Here is a 19821-nt window from a genome sequence, read left to right as displayed (position 1 = left end):
ATCTCATAACTGTTGGGTGTGTTGGTTTTCTATTACTCTATTACACCTACTAGTAAATTATTTCCCATGTAGAAATATAATTTTGACTGACCAAAAACAGTGATTGATCAAGTTAGTGATGTTGGACTGCTATATATTCTGAACACAACTTTATCTCTATGTGTCATGTGAAATACAGAAGGGAAGACAATAATGCTCAAAGCACTCAAAGCAGCTCTGGGGGAAGTTGACAATAAATGAGAAGCAATCAAGTGCTTCATTTAGACCACTGCTCACTAGTTTTCAATGGGAATCTGTCAACAGTGACACAGGAGACCCAAACCTTTCCATCACATGACATATGATGGATTCATTTAATTGACTCATTTTATAGGAATCCTCCAGAAAATACTTGCCAAAGTCAAGATGAATTTTACGCTTACCTTTATTCCTTTTCTTTGATTTATGCTGTAATGAAGATTGCTGAAATGTCTGCAAAAAGAAATACAACATTACATTTTCGAATACTCCATGACATAATTTTTAATGCTAACTAATGAACATAGGGTACTCATTTACAAAGGGCATGCAAAATACAATTTCATATGGCCGCCCCCCTTACATTTCTCTGTTCCAGTTAACTACAGACTAATAACTTGTCCACAGAGTAGGCATCCCTATAACTACAATTGTCCAGAGGAGTAGGCACTACCTTACAGAGTCTCAATTTGTTCCCTGTAGGCCTCATAAAAGTCTATTAAGCAAGGATCATGATTCTGCTCAGAAACAGAATTATTCTTGGTGTACACACATACACTTATGTATTAAAGATGGAGGCATGGCAAAATCTGAGGGCACTATATATAAGCAAACTTGATATATGAAGGCCACATCTGCCCATTAAATGGTCTTGGCAATATATATCATATAGAATGCAAACCTACAGATGACATTTTTAGAAATAAAACATTCAAAAGAAGCTACAAGAGATAGGTGGTACATAGGTAACATCCAGGATCTCCGTTGACTAAGCAGCACCTAGTTTTTAGGACTTTTCGAGGGGCATTGAATTCTAGAACAGAGAGCTTTTTTTGGAAAAAGAAATCAGTTAGAGAACATAGAGTTTACACAGGTTAGGAAAAGCTGGGCAAAGTAACAATATATTGGAACTTGGAAGTGGCCTTCAAACTGCAACTAGGTCCCCTAAGAAAGTTTTGGTTACTTTAATTCTTCTTATCCATAGCATAAATTGACTGGCCCTTGCCACCCTTCAAAACAAATGTGCCTCCTCTGCAAATTTCAGCCCACAATCCCTCCCTGCACACTAACTAACTAAATAGGAAAGCATGGTTGAAGTCAGGAGGTAGAGAGTAAAATATACAGGTCCTTACCAGACCATTCTCACAGTTAAAGGGTTTTCTGTATCGTAATCACATCACTGCCTGTTGTCACATGGCTTGTGTGCCACTTATCGCAGCTAGCAGCCTCATGCCCCAAAAAAAAGAAAAAAGAGCCCCCTAACAACTAATATAGCCCTGGAAACATAAGCCCTGGGTGTAGCGCAAAAATGGTTCTACTGGAACATGCATGGTAAATGGGATGATCATGGAAATAGTGTGGTTCTACCTTACATCTCAAAGGGCTGCTAGAAGCAGAAATAGCTTTGCTTGCCCTTTAAATTTAGAACTCTTAATATTTGGGACATTCTGTGTAAGGTTACACAGCAGCACATTTGGTAAATAATAGATAAGGCAGATACAAATCTGAAACATTGGGTAACTGTGAAGTAAACAACACTCCACCGAATTCCATTTGCATTTCATCAACATTTCACTCTATATTAAAAACATAAACTGGAAAGTGCCATTACAGAAATAAGCTGCCTAAATTTATACCAGTGCTCAGTCTCCATGGAAACAAGCCTAGCGAAATGTACACTTGTACAAGCACAAGTCACGGGCCATATTAAGGCTGAATGAAGCAGCACAAAGAGGGAAATGTAATAAAAAAAATAATAATAAAAAATTATTGGAAAAAAAAAATATTGCAATGCGCCAATCATCTTTCCTTTGCAAACAATTAATACATGGTTTCTGCAGATACAGCAACACATCCACCCATGGAACAAAGTCCCGTTTGTGCAGTTTGCATAAACAAAACTTCTTACTAAAAAAATCTGTCATTTTTTTGGGCACACAATATTTACCTTTACGCTGGTCACAAAAAGGCCCCATGAGAAATTCAAGTTTGTGATGTAATAAATAGTCTATTGAAATAATTACATTGCAAAATGCTAGGTTTTAATTTATCATTCATGAGCACAGATGGAGCAATATTATTTTACATTATACGCAATGTCATAAAACGTATCAACTTTGCTCTATCTCTTCCTTAGCTTGGCTCTATCAATAGATATTTTCCAAATTTTTGGATAATAAAGATCAGAGATGAGGATTAGTGATGGGCGAATATGTCCCATTTCATTGGGCAAAATTATTCGGATGACCATTGATTTTAATACATTTGGCCAAAATAGACGAAATAATTTTGACACCCATTGACTTCAATGAGTTTCGCAAATTTTTCGTTGTTTCACGTATTTCTCGGGAATTTCGCAGGGAATTGGGACAAATTCGCCCATTACTAGTCATATATTTCTCCATATTTCGAAAGTTGTTTCTCATTTAAAGGGCAATGCCCCACCAATTCTTTATCTTTCTCTACCGTGGCTTTACGCCCAGAGACAGAATTGGGGAGCCATCCTTTACTTTGAAACTTGATGAAGATGGGAAGGAACTGATAACCAAGAGAGCAGAGCTGACATTTAGCAGTTAGTGGCTGAAGAGATACTGTAAGTTAAAGATGAAAGCATACATACACTGTGTCACATGACTGATTCTGTTAAGTCTCTAGCCAACAAATTAGTCATCGTCAGGCTTGACTACATCCATCGAGGCACTTTCCTGCTGAAATTCTTACTTATGTTGGGTCATTTGGGTGTACAATATTGTTTCAGTGCTCTCTTTGCTTTTTTGAGGTGATAAAAAGATTGAAGCCTTTGATTAGGAGTTACCACTAACTGTTTATTTTATTACAGGTCATGTGCACAGTAAGGATCCTGACCAGAAATGACTCAAACTCACTGACAACACTCATGAACAATAACAGAGAGCTGTACAAATAGTATATTTATCTTAGGTTACCCAATGCAATATAAAAGCTGCCTTTTGAAAGGGTGCAGGGCTAGACACACCTGGCAACCTACACGGATTCTTTAACTTATAAGACAGGTAAAGATCATTTAGAATTATATTGTAATTTGAATTACTCCTTCAGCTGAAAGAGCAATAGTTTAAAAAAGATCATAAAGATCTTCTTTAAACAGCATGACAACCCATTTTTGAGTTTTAGTTTAAGAAACTATAAAGGCTCAGGACTGACTCCTTATTGTAAGTGCAATGGCACTTCAGAGCTGTTCACGTTTCCTACCAATCATATGAACAATAACCCCACAAACCCGCAGCTTGGGGAGACTTCACACTGGCCACGATTCCAATACAGCGCGCACTCAATGGAACGGAATCTAGAATTGTCCGGTGAATAAAGATGTTTTAAACACACTGCTATCTGCTGTTCCATTGGGTGCATGCTGTATGGGAATCGTGTCCAGTGTAAAGTCTCCCCAAGCTGCAGGTTTGGGGCACTGCACCTGGACCAGAGACGTGGAGCTCAACATCTAAATACATATTGATAGTGATGGGCGAATTTACTCTCTAGGCGAATTCGCAGTGAATTCCTGCGATTCGCCGCCGGCGAATACATTCGTGAAACTGGCGCAAAAATATGCCAGCGTAAAAAAAACGGACGCCGGCGTCAAAAACAGGACGCCGGCGTCAAAAATGAGAAATTTTTCACCGTTTTGCGAATTTCACGGGAAATTCACGAAATTATTCGGTGGAGCGAAACACCACAGATTCACCCATCACTACATATTGAACATTCATATTTAAGCAACAGGTTACGGGGCAGTTGCACCTGGACCCACTTATTTACAATGTGAACGTTGTAGATTATAAAACCACTAATTGTAAAGGGTATTTGAATGTAGCTGGGTTGGAGGGCTCCCTAATTGGTATATTGGCTATTAAATATCACCCAAACCTCAGTCGCCCCATGTTCCACTGCCCCAAGGATCCTTAGAACTTCCTATGTTTTCTTTCATTCAACTTTTCTGTGACTTGGATAGTAACCAATCAGATCTTTGCTTTCATCATCTAACAGGATAAAGACTAAACACAAATTGCTATTTAGCACCTACGTTTCTAAATGAACCTTTTTCATTCATTTACTAATCCTTAACGGATATTATGTCAGGGGCTCAAAGTTCTGTAATAAGCAAATGTGCTACATGCTTAATATGCTTAGTCTATTATAGGACAATGCTAAGCCCTCCTATTCACTCAAGGGCAGAAACCCTAATGAGATGAGATTTTTCATAATATAGTTTCAATAAGATCTGTCACAAGTGATTATCCCAGCCTCAGGCTAAAGTTTCAGGTTAGTAACTAAAGAAAGTTAGGAGGCAAATCCAACAAACCCACATCACGAATAACATTTAACTAGAAAATTCAGCCATTGCTTTTATCCCGGCACATGGAATTGAGCTGCCATGCAAACATTAATATTCTTTGCCCGTATTGCAGAAATAAGGGGTTGATAATAAAATCAAATGCCAAAACTTAAATCACAGCACAAACAGTGTGTCCTTTGAATACCTCTTAACCTAACAGCAGAAGCACCACTTTTCCAACTGATTGTAATTGCTAAGCTGTGAAGGGAATGTTACGCTGCTGACAGACGATTGATGTACTGCAAAATGCTCACACGCTCTGCAAAAGGACTAAACAGTTCAAGCAAGGCTCTTTTATAAATTCATCACCATTTCCCTGTAATCGAACAGTCCACCCCGCCCCCCACACCTTAACCATGAGTGATAGAGATTTAATTGGTTTTACACTGTCCCTTCAGGTTAATGCAGATGAATTGAGCAGCGAGTGACAGCTGGCGGATCAACAGTATAATATGCAGTGGGAAGATAAGTGATTTCCAGATGTCATTGCACTTTCTAGAAATGAAAGATAAGGACCATTTGGCCCACCAGACTGAGATCCTTCATAAAACCATATGTTAAATCTTCCCTTGTGACTATGGCACTGTAGTTTCTGTGTCTGTAATCATTTGGATGTCAGAGGAATGGGAATTTAAAATATACAAATGTTTCTTTGCTGTGCTGTCAGGGCGATGATTAGTAGGGAGGAAGGAGCTGAAGACGTCCACAATACAAATGAGCAATGGAGGACTTTTACAATGCCATTGAGAGAGTGCTTGCACCTCGCCACGATAGCATCTAGCGGGAATATATCTACTACACCTTTTACTTACAAGTGACATAAAGTCTAGGGTCCCCTTTACATGCTGTGTCCATGATTTCTTTTACTTTTTGGCATCAATTAAGGGCCCCTAATACTGTATATCAGCAATGTTCCCTCTAAGCTGTGCAAGCGTTAGTTGAAGCCAAAACCTTTTTGCATTTATTCTGACCTGAGCTTACAGTCTTTAAAAATGCACACACAAAAGATTTTTTTTGCGCACATAGCAGAGAAGGAATTAGAGGGAACACTGCATGAGAGTCTGCAGCGGGTTGGGTACCCACGGGTTACATGCAAAAAAAGCGGCCATCCTGCGGAATGAGGGGAGGATTTTCAGGTGCACAGGCTCAGATTTGTGGAAAGGCCACCAAGGCCCGGGCCTAAGGCGGCAGAATTTTAGGGGGCGCCATGTCACCCAACCACTCCCACATTGGTTTAGAAACACTGGAGATAAAATCGTTTTTTAAATTTCCTGTGCACCAATCCCCATTGCTCCAGTCCCGATGATGAAAATCTGTGTGAATATAAGGGAGGGGATGGGGCGATGAACATCAGCGGGCTTAGGGGTGCCTGCTATGTAAATCCGGCCCCGTGGGTCTGCGGGTCTGCGGATCGCAGGTCAGGTTGCGGAACTCATCAAAATTTCTTATCTTAGGTAATATTGTCTATATTTTACTCCTTTTAAAGTATTACAAAACTTGTTTCCGGTTTGCAGCACAATCACTTCCTGTTTGATGGTGGTCGGCGGGTTGCGGGTCGGGTTGCCGATAAGGTTGCGGGTCCGGGTCGGGTAACGGATCAAAGTGGGTAAATATGCGGGTTGCGGTTCGGGTTGCGGGCTGCTGGTTGCGGTCCGGTCCGGTTCTTAAAGGGCATGTAAAGTCTAAAATAGAATAAGGCTAGAAATGCTGTATTTTGTATACTAAATATAAACATGAACTTACTGCACCACAAGCCTAATCAAACAAATAATTTATGCTCACAAAGTTGGCTACATGGGGTCACCATCTTGTAACTTTGTTAAACATCTTTGCAAGACTAAGACTGTGCACATGCTCAGTGTGGTCTGGGCTGCTTAGGGATCGTCATAAACAAAGCTGCTTGAGTTCTGCATGGCTGGGAAGTAAGGAGGGGGCTCCCCCTGCTGTTCATAAGTATGATTGTTTCCCTGCTCAGCAGTTAGGGACCATCTGACAATTCCTATCCACAGCAGTAAATGAAAGGAGAATTTCACTGCATACAGTCAGGTTTCTTATAAAAACGGTACACATTTTTTAATTAAAGTATATTGGAGATACTGTAGGTTTCTTTTTTATTAAAGAAAGTAAAAATGGTATTTTATTTTTTTGCCTTTACATGCCCTTTAAAAATTGGTTCCTCGCAGGACTTTATATTGCATATCAGCCTTTGAATCTACGTCTATTGAAATGCACATTGAATGCACCAAAAAATTTTAAGAACACATAAGGTATGGGATCTGTTATCAGGAAACCTGTCATCCGAAAAGCTCTGATAAACTCCACTTTCTCTCCTAGACTCCACTTTATCCAAATAAGCCAAATTGATACAAATTATTCCCCTTTTCTCTACAATAATAAAACCACACCTTGTACTTGATCCAAACTAAGATGAAATGAATCCTTATTGGAAGCAAAACTAGTCTATTTAATGTTTACAGGATTTTCTAGTAGATTTAAGGTATGAAGATCCAGATTACGAAAAGATCAGCTAGCCAGAAAACCCCAAGTCCCGAGCATTTTGGATATCAGGTCCCATACTTGTATTATTTTAATATAAGTAAGTGAGCTCAGCATGTTTTTCTCCACTACATGTTGAACATACATGAAATGCCAAAAAAAACGCAATGTAGATTTTAGAGAATAAGCATAAGAAACTTGAAAAACTCAAATTTAAAAATGCAGTACAGTATCTAAAGGAATTCAATGGGAGTTTATCCTAGGCAACATTTAAGCAATTTTTAAAATTCTAGTTTTTTAAATGTTTTTGAACTTCTAAACTCACAAAATTGCAGGTATTCAAGTATTTTTTCACGGTTTTATTCAATTGTTATTAGTTTTTTTTATATTCATTTTTTTTAATAAATATGCTAACATCTGAGTTTTGTTTTTTAGTACAAACCTCTAAGATTACACAAATCCTGATTGTGATATTTGGGACTCCAAGTGCAGCTCTTTCCGGTTTTCTTTTCTGCCTGTTCATGGAAAGTTAAAACTGGCTGCAGTTGGGAGGGTTATCTATAGTATAGTCGCAGGACGCCAGCGAATTTTTGCCGCAAATTTTCGCAGGCGTTTCGCGAATTTATTCGCTGGTGGCGAATCGCACAAATTCGCCACAAATTCGCGCCTGGCGAATAAATTCGCCCATCACTAATGCTAACATCTGAGTTTTGTTTTTTAGTACAAACCTCTAAGATTACACAAATCCTGATTGTGATATTTAGGACTCCAAGTGCAGCGCTTTCAGGTTTTCTTTTCTGCCTGTTCATGGAAAGTTAAAACTGGCTGCAGCAATGAGTTATCCCCCCCCCCCAACCGCAACTAGGGATTTTATAAATATGTTGTATCCCTTTGGCTCTAATCAAACTCTGCCACTTTGCATTTAAGATGACAGTTATGCCTCAGATATAGATTCTGGCATGTGGGTTGTACACCGTGCAGAACTGTTCCCAGCTGATTTCAAGTTTTACAGGGCAATTCATTTGCAATTCTTGTTGCCTCAATGTAGCCAATAATTCACACAGGTACAATGAAGGAATAAGCTCTGTGCCAGATTTAGCACATTATGCTCAGAATACACAACAACAAACAATACAACATATATGAGTATAAGGATTATGACATTATAATACACAAAAGTTATAAATATCCTGAAAATTATATCCTTATAAACAGACATCATCCGTTAGCATTGGTGCTTAGTGTTGTCATTTGTGTCACACGACTCACTGAAACTGGTACAGGTGTGTGATCCGTTATGCAGAAACCTGTTATCCAGAATGCTTCGAATTACAGAAAAGGCTTTTAAAAATGATTTCCGTTTTCTCTGTAATAATAAAACAGTACCTTGTACTTGATCCAAATTAGGATATAATTATAAAGAGTAAAAGAGTTGAAGTACTTCAAAAAGTTGTTGTGGGCCTGAAACATAGTGGATCATGTTCTGTGTAGTGATGGGCGAATTTATTAATTATAATTTCATGAAACTGCCGCGAAAATTCGCCGGTGTAAAAAAAATGGACGCTGGCGCCGTTTCCCAAATTTTTCTCCATTTCGTGAATTTCACAGGAAATTCGTGAATTTTTCAGCAAAGCAAAATGCCCTAAATTCGCCCATCACTGGTTCTGTGCAAATATATAGCTTTAAGTATAGGAATTTAATGGATTGATGTATACATACTGGACCAGCGGATGGTAAACCCCTGAGGGAAATACAATTCTGACAATTTTGTAGAATAATAAAAACATAAGTGACTCAGGATTTGGTCTGGAATAATTTTAATCCTGAATTCATATCCAGTCAAATTGGACCCTTATATGACGTGACTAACACACTGGAAATCAAGTAACTCCAACTAACACCTGAAATCAACATTTCTGGATTTGGTGCAACATTAAAATACATCAGCTGAATTGGATAATCCATAGCCTGATCTATGTGTAAGCAGAATAGACGTCTACCTTGCGTGCAACAGTTCACCCCTCCCCAAAGATAATTATACATGGTTCTGAAGAAGGAAAATAAATCTGTCCATTGTGGGGATCTGGGAGAACGTTTTGGCTCTTCAATAGGGATGGGCACATTTTTTCGCCCTTGTTTCGCCGCGGAAATGACAGCCATAGACTTGTATGGCGTCACCTATCAAAAAAATTGCCGCTCGTCAAAAAAAAATTGCCGCACCTCAAATAGACGCCCACAGACTTTAATGGGCATGAGCGTCATTTCGCTGAAACGTAATGGGTCAAAATCGCCCAAGCCTACTCATCAACAAAGGATTATGTTAGAGAGCCCAACTAGATGTACTGTAAGTTTTTTTATGTTTCTCTGTATGTTGCCCAGGGTTCTATGCATGTAGTGCAGTCAATTATCTAGACCCTTATCCTAAACCTGGTGTTTAGGACACCATGCAGGTAAGCTCTGTCTGTTGCTCATCCATTGTTTGGGAACTTATCTAAGTGGCTCTTATGTGTCAGATAGCTTTCTGTCTTAGTGGGCAAGTCAACATTATTTGGACGCCCATTGACTTTAACACCAGCATCAAAATTGACGTGGGCGTCAAATTTTGCAAATTTCACAGGAGATTCGAAAATTTATCTCCTTGGACACCTGTACTGCTTTCTCACTTTGATTCTGTAGTGCCTCTTTAGCGCTGTATTCATTGTATGCAGTATGCTTTTTTTTGCTCTGCCTTTGACAATTGGTTTCTCCACAGCAACTCAAATATCCTGCACACTGTAGTCTCAGGTTAGAGACCAATAATGTTTGGGAAAGTGTTTACTGCCAGGATCCCACCCTCCTGTAGGTGGTGGTATACTGCAAAGCTTCCCTTTCTTGACATGGTTGCTGCTGCCTCTTCTATAAACTTGCTTTTATAAACCAGCAATATTATATTCCTGACGTTGGCAATAGTGGGTCAATGCCTGATTCCAGTCCTTACTCTTCGTAGTATTTGCCTCTGTGTTTATCTGCTTTGTCCTTTTCTTGAAGTCATTCCTTATTTTTAGTCTTTGGTTCAGTATTGCCATTCAAGATTGTGGCCTCAAAGAGAATTTTACTTTTCCATTGAGTGGTTTGTCCTTACAATAAAACAATGTCAAGCAGAAGACTTCTCCGTCTGGGCTCAATCATGTGAAGATGGTTGTTTTTAATTATAATTGGTATAATTATAGTTAGAGAATTGTTGGTCTATAACTATTCCACATTAGGTAGCATAGAAACATCTTTGGATGCAAGCTTTAATAGACAGATTAAAAAATGTTGAAAGGATGCATGAAAATTATTGAAGCATTCATTCCATCATTGAAGTGTTAATAACATAGTTACAGGGTTAGTTTTGCTGCAATAGCAATGAGTGAACACTGTTAGCACGTTAGTTCATCTTTTAAACACAGAGTAAAACACTCACTCACATTGAAGCATTTCCTACTAGTTTCTTTTCTCAGTTGTTAATACTTAACTGCTTTGCCCTAATAACTTTATTAATGGTACAACACAGCACTATTCAGTATTTTATATTCTATCCTAACATTATTATTTAAAAGCATTAGGGAAAACCTGCAATGTAGATTATTCATTCCAAGTTGCTGTATATAGAATTAATGAAAATATTCCCTGAGCTGCAGAATGCCTAAAAATGACTGGTTCACTATGTTCCCAGAACAGAAAAATGCTTATAATGTCAAAATGAAAAACAACAGGCGTGTCTGCCTTTAGGAATCTATACATCAAAACCAATGATTTTTGGCATCTGCAATATTGGATTTTATCTCTTGACAATATCATTTCCAGGTTTGCCTTATAGGATAGTTAAGCAATAATATAATATGAAAGTTCATAATACAACAGTTTCACAGTATACAGGGTCTTCTTTATATAAACTAGAATTTGTATAGGAACTTAAAAGAATGCAACAAAATGCAGATGCTTTGGCAATGATAAAATATAAAACAATGGCAGTAGTAATGGGTAGAAGTATATAATAGAGGAAATATATTATTAGAGCATGAATTATTGCTTCAATTTTTTTACTCCACAAACCACGGAATTTCAGTTGGGTTACCAGAATTGGCATTCTGATATTGTGGAACCAGACAAGTCATAATACCAACCAGAAATAATGTACCACTCATTAGTTAAACTCTACATCCCTTTTCTTTAGTACCAGATTACTAAACACAAAATGTAACTTTTTAACCCAAAGACTTTGCTTGATAATCCAGACATTCAAAATCCTACTGTATGAAGCCCTTGTCAATGATTCAATATCATTTCACATACATGTAACACACACTAACTCTCCTCAACCTCATAACTCTAAAAAGATGCTTCTCTCCTTGTATTTTTGTAATGCGCAACTAAATTCATTAACACCATTGGAAGAGGAAAGCACAAATAAAGTTTACCCACATAGAAAGGAAAGTCACACAGTTTGCTTGAGGTCCGATAACGGATTAAAGCAGGGAGTTGTGAGGAACAAAGCATCATGGAACAGCTGTAGTTCCAGGGCTGTAGGCAGCAGACAGACAACATTGTGATTGGTTAACAGGTTTGAATAGGTGGTGACTAGAGTAATAAGACAGAGGTTTATGGAAAGTCTGAATCATTTAATACAAAAACACAATGATAATGCATTAAAATTATCCATTTCACCTAAAAGACCTTGGGGCAGATTCACTAACCTCCGAAAATTCACCAGCGATGACTTAGCTCACATCGCAACACTTCGTCAGGTGTAGATTCGCCAGGACAACGCTAATTCACTAAAATTCTAAGTTGTGTCCAGGGCGCCGAACTCTGGCAAAGTTGCGCTATCATTACTGCGCCAAGCCAATCGAAGTTGCGCTAGCGTAGGCTAATTTGCATACGGCGGGAAGCTAAAGTACAATGGACGTATATGTTTCAGCAAATACATTACACTACACAAGCCCAGGGAAACCTTAATAAGATGAAATAGAGTTGTTATAATGCCCTTAACATGTGCCCAGTCTATAGTTTATGTGCCATATGGTAGGAAATGTATGGGGGAGCCCGGGTACCCCAAAAAATACGGACTTTTGCAGCCTATCACCCTGAAAAAAGCAAAAGACGCCAGCGTTTTTTGGGACTTGGAACATTTTTGAAGAAGCCCTATACATTCCATTGCACTTCGCCTGGTCTGAGCTGGCAAAGGCAAGTCTGGCAGAACAGGTAACGTTCAGTAAAATGCGCATCTTTTTGTTAAGTAACACTCTTTCGCCCGAGCTAATCTTCGCCTGTGGTAAGAGTGCTAAGTAGCGCTAGAGTCTATCTCCTTCGCTAGCGAAGTTACGACAGTGCCCGTTAGTAAATTGGGGAAGTAACGAAATGACGTCACACTGGCGAATTTTCGCCAGCGTTAGTCACTTCGCCCTTTAGTAAATTTGCCTCCTTATGCGTAAAACGAATAAATACACTCAGAGGGATGTGCCATCATGCATGTACATTGTACATATATACAGCTATGGAACCTGTTATTCAGAATGCTTGGGACCTGGATAACGGATCTTTCCGTAATTTGGGTCTGCATACCTTAAATTGACTAGAAAATCATTTAAACATGAAATAAGCCCAATAGGCTGGTTTTGCTTCAAATAAGGATTAATTATATCTTAGTTTGGATAAAGTACAAGATATTGTTTTATTATTACAGAGAAAAATTAAATCCTTTTTAATTTAAAAAATTTATAAAATTATTTGGATAAAATGGAGTCTATGGGAGGCTGCCTTTCCATAATTCGCATCTTTCTGTATAACATGTTTCCGGATAACGGATCCCATACCTGTAATAGTAAAATAATCCGAACAATTAAAATACATATAAGGTACCTGTATGGAGAAAAATCTTAAATAGTACCCCTACACAAAAGTACTAATAGGTGCCTGTTTTATTGTGGTTTTAATATTCTACAGTTGTTTTATGGTGCATATTTATAACTGAGTGACATCATTTCAATAACAAAGACTTACCACTATCATATTGCATCAACATGATGGGAAAAAAAAAGAATAAAAATGAGGGCCTAATAATCAATGATTTATAGTGTATTATGGAACAAACTATGCAATTCTGAAAAAAGATAAACTTTCAAACAGTTAGACTTCCACAGACTAATGGGGTAAGTGTAATTCCTTTATTTTAAGTCATTATTATGAAGTCGTATACTGTAACACTATTATGTGAAACATTTTTATGAAAATGTCTTGCCCACCTCAGACTAATTCAATATATAGAATGACCATTTAATGTAGGATAGACACTGTTCTTGGATACTGCCAAAGTACAAATTGGTTTTAATTTGTGTATTTCTAGACTGAAGCAATAATTCTGTCCCAGAAGCACCAAGCTAATATATTTCCAGAAAAGTCAATCGCTCCTAAAGGTAAATGTTTAAAACAACTTAGGGACTGGGTATTGGAATTAAGCAAAAGTTTCCTAATTTTACTGCCAATAACAGTCAGTTACAGAACTTGCAGAACATCCTCATCAAATTACAGCAACTTGCTGACTCTGATGAAATTCTAGCCTTTTACTGTGAATGTGATCTACAGGTTAACCATACAGATTTGGACTTTCTAACCATCCTAACATCATTTAGCTTACTCATTGCACTCATTGCAAAACAAGCTAAAATGAATAAGTAAGCTTATTTTTCACTAGATAAAAGAACCACAACAGTGTATAAGGGATGTTGCATATTATTGGACCTGTTATCCAAAATGCTCGGGACCTGGGGTTTTCTGGAAGGGGTATTTTCATAATTTGGATCTCTAAGTCTGCCAAAAAAAAAAACCCTCATGTCTATGGGAGAGGACCTTTCTGTAATTCTGAGTGCTCTAGATAACAGGTTTCCAGGTAAAGGGAAGTCTGGAAGATCTATAAATAACAAGTATGGATGATGATAGAGAGGTGCTTTTTGGTGGGCATACTGAGGGGCAGATTTATCAAGGGTCAATTGAAAAATTGATTTCGAAATTCGAATTTTCACATTTTTTTATGGTCAAAACTGTCAAATTCGACTAGGGAGTTATTCAAATTTGATGTATCAAGATGTATCATACTCTGGCCCTTTAAGAACTCGAATTCGACTATTCGGCCCCTAAAACCTACCGAATTGCTGTTTAAGTCAATAGGAGAGGTTCAGGGATCAATTTGGAGTTGTTTGTAGCCTTCCTGACATTCGAGTTTTTTAGGAGAAAAAAACTAGAATCGGGTTTGTTAAAATCGAATCAAATTCAATTCGAATTCGAGTTCTTGGGTCGATTAAATTAATCTGGGTTTTAATAAAATTCATTTTTTTAATAAATTTCAACTGGTCGAAATTCAAACTTATGGGAGTTTAGGGGAGTGTTTAAAAACTCACATGAATTCGAAATTCAACCCTTGATAAATATGCCTCGCAATGTCATGCAACTTTGTTAAGTATGTGGAGCTTATTATAGTAAAATGTTGTAATCAGCAACAGAAGAATCCATCGAGACCTTGAAGTAATGTTCTTTATTAGAATTTTGGCTCAATATTGTACCCCTCTAGTTACTAGCAGTAGTTTACCTAGTAGGATGGACATAACGTATAATAGTTGACGCACTGTGGACTCTTTTCCTCCTTATGGTCCCTAAAGGAAAGCTTTTAACAGCCTTGGTACAGTGATTACTTTACTTTAAAAGTCAAAGTAATGGATATTGTTGCATGAACAAAAAGTAGAAAACAGTGGGATTTTCAAAAAGTTTAGGTTTTAAGGACACACAGTCATTTACTATACACCAGCCTCCCATTACTACTCCTTTCTAAGTGCAAAAATTATTCCTTTATCCGCACAACCACCCACTGAGCACCTATCACATGGCAATATTCAACAATGCTGATTTAATGAATTATGCAAAATATGTCTGTTTTTTTGCAGTTTTTCCCACTGCAGGAGCATTGTACAAATAGCAACAATGTTTTGGAGCACAGAGACCTGCAGAATATGCCCTATGCCATTCAACAGGGACAGGGCACCTATGCATACATTCCAACATTTTGGTAATAGAAAGAGGGACAAAAAGATTTGCCATGACGAATATTTTTGACCACACCCATTTGTGTGGCCACACCCCCTAATTACCATGTTCATTTTACAAAATGTGGCAGGTTATGAAAGTTTGAACACATTTCTGTGTATTTTATGTGTTATTACAGTTTTGCTAATGAAGGTGAATTGCCCTTGAAGCTGCAAGTCAAAGGGGCAAATTCACTAAGAATCGAAGTTGCGCCAGCCGCTCTTCGCCGCACTTCGCCGCACTTCGCCGCACTTCGCCAGGCGAATTTTCGCCAGCGCTACGCAAATTCACTAAAATGCAAAGTTGCGCACAGGGGTAGCGAAAGGTTGCGGAGTTGCGCTAGCGTTGTTTCGCTATATAAAGCGAAGTTGCGCTAGCGAAGGCTAATTTGCATACGGCGCCAAATTCAAATTTCAATGGAGGAACACGTATCTGCACTACAAATGCCTAGAAAACCTTCAAATCAGCCAATAAAAATTTTATTTTGCCCTACACATGTGCCCACTGTCTAGGTAAGTTGCCATGAGTCAGGAAATGTAGGGGGGAGGAAGGGGAGCCCCAAAAAATTTTCGATCTTTTTCAGCCTATCACCCGTCATGCAGAAAACACGCCAGCGTTTTTTGGGACTTAGAAAAATTTTTGACTTTTTTTGAAACAATCCCTATCTACTCTATTGCGCTTCGCCAGGTCTGAGGTGGCGAAGGAAGTCTAGCGTAAAAGGTAGCGTTCGCTACAGTGCGCAAGTTAGTGAATTTGCGTAGTTTCGTCGCTAGCAAAGATTCGCCTGGCGTAAGGTTGCGAAGTAACACTAGCGAAACTACGCCAGCGTTCGTTAGTGAATTTGCGCAGTAGCGAAAATGGCCAACGCTAGCGAATTAACGCTAGCGTTCGGCGCTTCGCGCTTTAGTGAATTTGCCCCAAAGTTTCTCCAAGAGACCTGCTAATTAGCGATGTGCAGGCTGGCCTGATACTCGCGGAACCCGCGGGTCAAGAGGTTCGGGCTGACCACCCACCCCCTTTCCGGGTCACGTGCGGGTCCGGGTTGAGCTCTTTTGCCTGCTCTCCCTGAGACCTTACAATCCCCGCTTCCGACATCTGGGTTCAACTTTTATAGACGCGCGCCTGCTCGCACCGCCACTTTTGTGATGTCATCGGTCGGGCGGGTCATTGCGGGACTGTCCCGCAGAAAACAGGACAGTTGGGAGGTATACATATGAACTGCGGCACCTAACCCTCCCGACACCCACCCACCCTTCCTATGGGATTTTCCCATTGATCCCAATCACTTTGTAAAATAACAAGTACATGATGGATTGATGGATGGGCAGTACTGTAACCTCCTGTATCTTATTTTCCCCTCTGTTAAAGTACCTATAAATCAGGTAAAATCTTCTTTAGTGATGTTACCAAATTAGAATGGGGAAAGGTAATTCAACTAAGATATAAGATCACATGTGGATACATACAGCACACAAAAAGTTTTGATGTTACTAAATAAAGATGGATAGAATTTAACAAATATATATCTTGTGCAGGAAAACTATCTTCCTAAAGCTAAAGAACATTATTATGTCAAATAATACACATGGGCGGCAGGCCTGATTGCTTTAGCCTTCTGGGTATACTTTAAACAAATATGAGACTCAGCATGAATGTCATTACAGAATCTGCACAAACGCATAAAGGTATAAGTTAGTAAATATCTTTTTTAAACTGCATGTTCCTACGAATAAATTACTGTAATACAGCAGGTGACTAGATTTAGAATTGTAAATGGATTCCTCCCACTCTCTTATTTCCTTTGGGTCCAAAGTATGATTCACTCCCACTTCTCCTGGGTTTTCAATTTTTCCCAGGGACAAAAAAATGGATTGTCATGTCAGAGACAAAATTAAAGAAGAGATCGAGACATAAGGATTTGTACAAGTGGAACAACCCTCAACTTCCTCAGTAGAAATACAGCAAGTACTATCCTCTTGTTTCCCTTTCTAGGCAAAACAGCATAAAATGTTAAGATATAAGAGCTTTATAAACTAATAGCATTTGCTACAACATGAATATTTCCCTAATTATTTTATTATAAGTTATTTAATATGTAACCAAGCACCATCTGCATGGCCATGTCGTCATTTCTTACACACCTACTCAAAATATGGTTTTGTTTACAAATAGTTTCCTTCCCCCCATGGATATTTTTTTTTTAAAAAGTACAGACTGCTAATTTAAACTTTTGAACATGCATTGGGTATTACATCAGTAATACATTTAATAGCTAGGATATTTATTCTGCTGTATTTATCTACTAAATAATGAATATAAGGTCAGTGTCTTCTTATAGGACAAGCAAGTATTCAACAACCTCCTTTTCTACTTCTGTTATGCAAAAACCTTCCTATACAGATATGCAGTCCCTTATCCAGAAACCTTCCTATACAGATATACAGTCTCTTATCCAGAAACCTTCCTATACAGATATGCAGTCTCTTATCCAGAAACTTTTCTATACAGATATACAGTCTCTTATCCAGAAACCTTCCTATACAGATATGCAGTCTCTTATCCAGAAACCTTCCTAAACAGATATGCAGTCTCTTATCCAGAAACATAACTATACAGATATACAGTCTCTTATCCAGAAACCTTCCTAAACAGATATGCAGTCTCTTATCCAGAAACGTAACTATACAGATATACAGTCTCTCATCCAGAAACCTTCCTAAACAGATATGCAGTCTCTTATCCAGAAACTTAACTATACAGATATACAGTCTCTTATCCAGAAACCTTCCTAAACAGATATACAGTCTCTTATCCAGAAATCTTCCTGTACAGATATGCAGTCTCTTATCCAGAAACTGTCCTATGCAGATATGCAGTTTCTTATCCAGAAACTTTCCTAAACAGATATGCAGAATCTTTTCCAGAAACCGTATGTATATCTAGGAAGTTTCAAATTGTGGGAAGGGCATCTCCCATAAATTTCATTTTAAGCATATAATTCTAATCTGCTCTATTCTAATGTTTTTAAAGTATTTTCTATTTTTTTTTACATTACAGAACCCCTCCTTATCTGTAAAAACCCCAGGTCACTCATTTCAAACATTAGATCCCATTCCTATAACAAGATTCTCAAAGATCCCCCGATACAAACATGAAATTATCAATTTTACCTGCTCATGAAATGAGAGGAGACTTTTATTATATAACCCTGTGGCTAATCTTGCATCACAAAGTCACAATACAAGGCTAATTAGTAATGAATGTATATTCCCATTACATGGCAGCTCAGATACCAGTGCATTCTGCAAATGATTAGCCCTGTAACATTAGCTTCTATGACAGAAGACTCTCATTTTCTGTCTGATGATTTTTGACACCCCTCTAAGCTTAACTTTTCAACAGCAGCCCTCTCAACACTTAGGGGCAAATTAACTAAGCTCGGGTGAAGGATTCGAATGAAAAAAACTTCGAATTTCGAAGGTTTTTTTTGGGTACTTCGACCACCGAATAGGCTACTACGACCTTCGACTTCGATTCGAACGATTCGAACTAAAAATCGTTCGACTATTCGACCATTTTGAAATTCGAAGTACTGTCTCTTTAAAAAATCTTTGACTACATACTTCGGCAGTTTAAACCTACCGAGGTACAATGTTAGCCTATGGGGACCTTCCCCATCACTTTTCTAAGCTTTTTTTGATAGAAGAAAAATCCTTCGATCGATTAAAATCCTTCGAATCGTTAGATTTTTACATTTGCGCTAAATATTTTGAATTCGATATTCAAATTTGAAGGATTTTACTTCGAGGGTCGAATTCGAGGGTTCATTAACCCTCGATATTCGACCCTTAGTAAATGTGCCCCTAAGCATGTGCAGTGTGACTGGCACTCAAAAATGGCCCAACAAGATCCTTCATGGTAAGCTCCTCTAGACAACTTGGAAGACCTAAATTATAACATTACTCTTATAGGGTCATTTAACCCCCTGCTGGTACAGCAAGTTCAGCCATATTCATTTTTAGGCTTAAATCCTTTAAGAAATTAAACAAATAATCCTGTGTTCCTACTCAACAAAACAGATTCATTTTATTAATAGCAAATGTAGGCACAACATATAATGCACAGAATATACCACTAGTCGTGGTTATTAACAGTATTCCCAAGGGTCTGAATATAAAGCTACATTAATATTTAATTCATTTCCACGTGACAATTCACTGCAGCGTAAAAAAAATTGAAGTTTGTACATGTGTACAAGTATGTATATAGTCCATATCTGTTTCCCAGTCACACTCTTAGCAACACCAACATTTTGTAAAATAAAACCCCATTTTGTAAATGATTCACAACACAAGTTGGGGTCTGGTTCCCTATGGTAATTCATTTCTATCTCATAAACATAAGGTGTGGGCCAAATTATTATTTTATTTAGCCCAATAATGAGAAACCATTTTTCTAGGAAAGACGCTATTATGTCCACCAGTTACTGAAGATCATGTGCTCTTGGTTCCAGCCTTAATGCTAACTTCACATACCCTGGCTTGCACTTGGCAACTTACATGTCAATATTGATTACCTATGACTTGGAGCAATGTCAGCATTCTTACAAAAAGTCACTT

The 19821-nt window shown here is 38.2% G+C and overlaps 1 protein-coding gene across 4 annotated transcripts in view; it reads right to left on the bottom strand.

Moving 5' to 3' along the window:
* cnksr2.S (connector enhancer of kinase suppressor of Ras 2 S homeolog) overlaps nucleotides 1–19821 on the bottom strand; it is a 208619-nt gene that overhangs the window by 48138 nt on the left and 140660 nt on the right. For all 4 annotated transcript variants that reach the window (XM_041583636.1, XM_041583634.1, XM_041583633.1 and 1 more), the window contains one exon: nucleotides 423–471. In XM_041583636.1, coding sequence (XP_041439570.1) covers nucleotides 423–471 — 49 coding nt within the window. The remainder of the gene's footprint in view (nucleotides 1–422; nucleotides 472–19821) is intronic.

The sequence above is a fragment of the Xenopus laevis genome, chromosome 2S (genome assembly GCF_017654675.1).
Source record: "Xenopus laevis strain J_2021 chromosome 2S, Xenopus_laevis_v10.1, whole genome shotgun sequence".
In the NCBI taxonomy this organism is placed as follows: domain Eukaryota; kingdom Metazoa; phylum Chordata; class Amphibia; order Anura; family Pipidae; genus Xenopus; species Xenopus laevis.
This window is presented reverse-complemented; position numbering and strand designations above follow the sequence as displayed.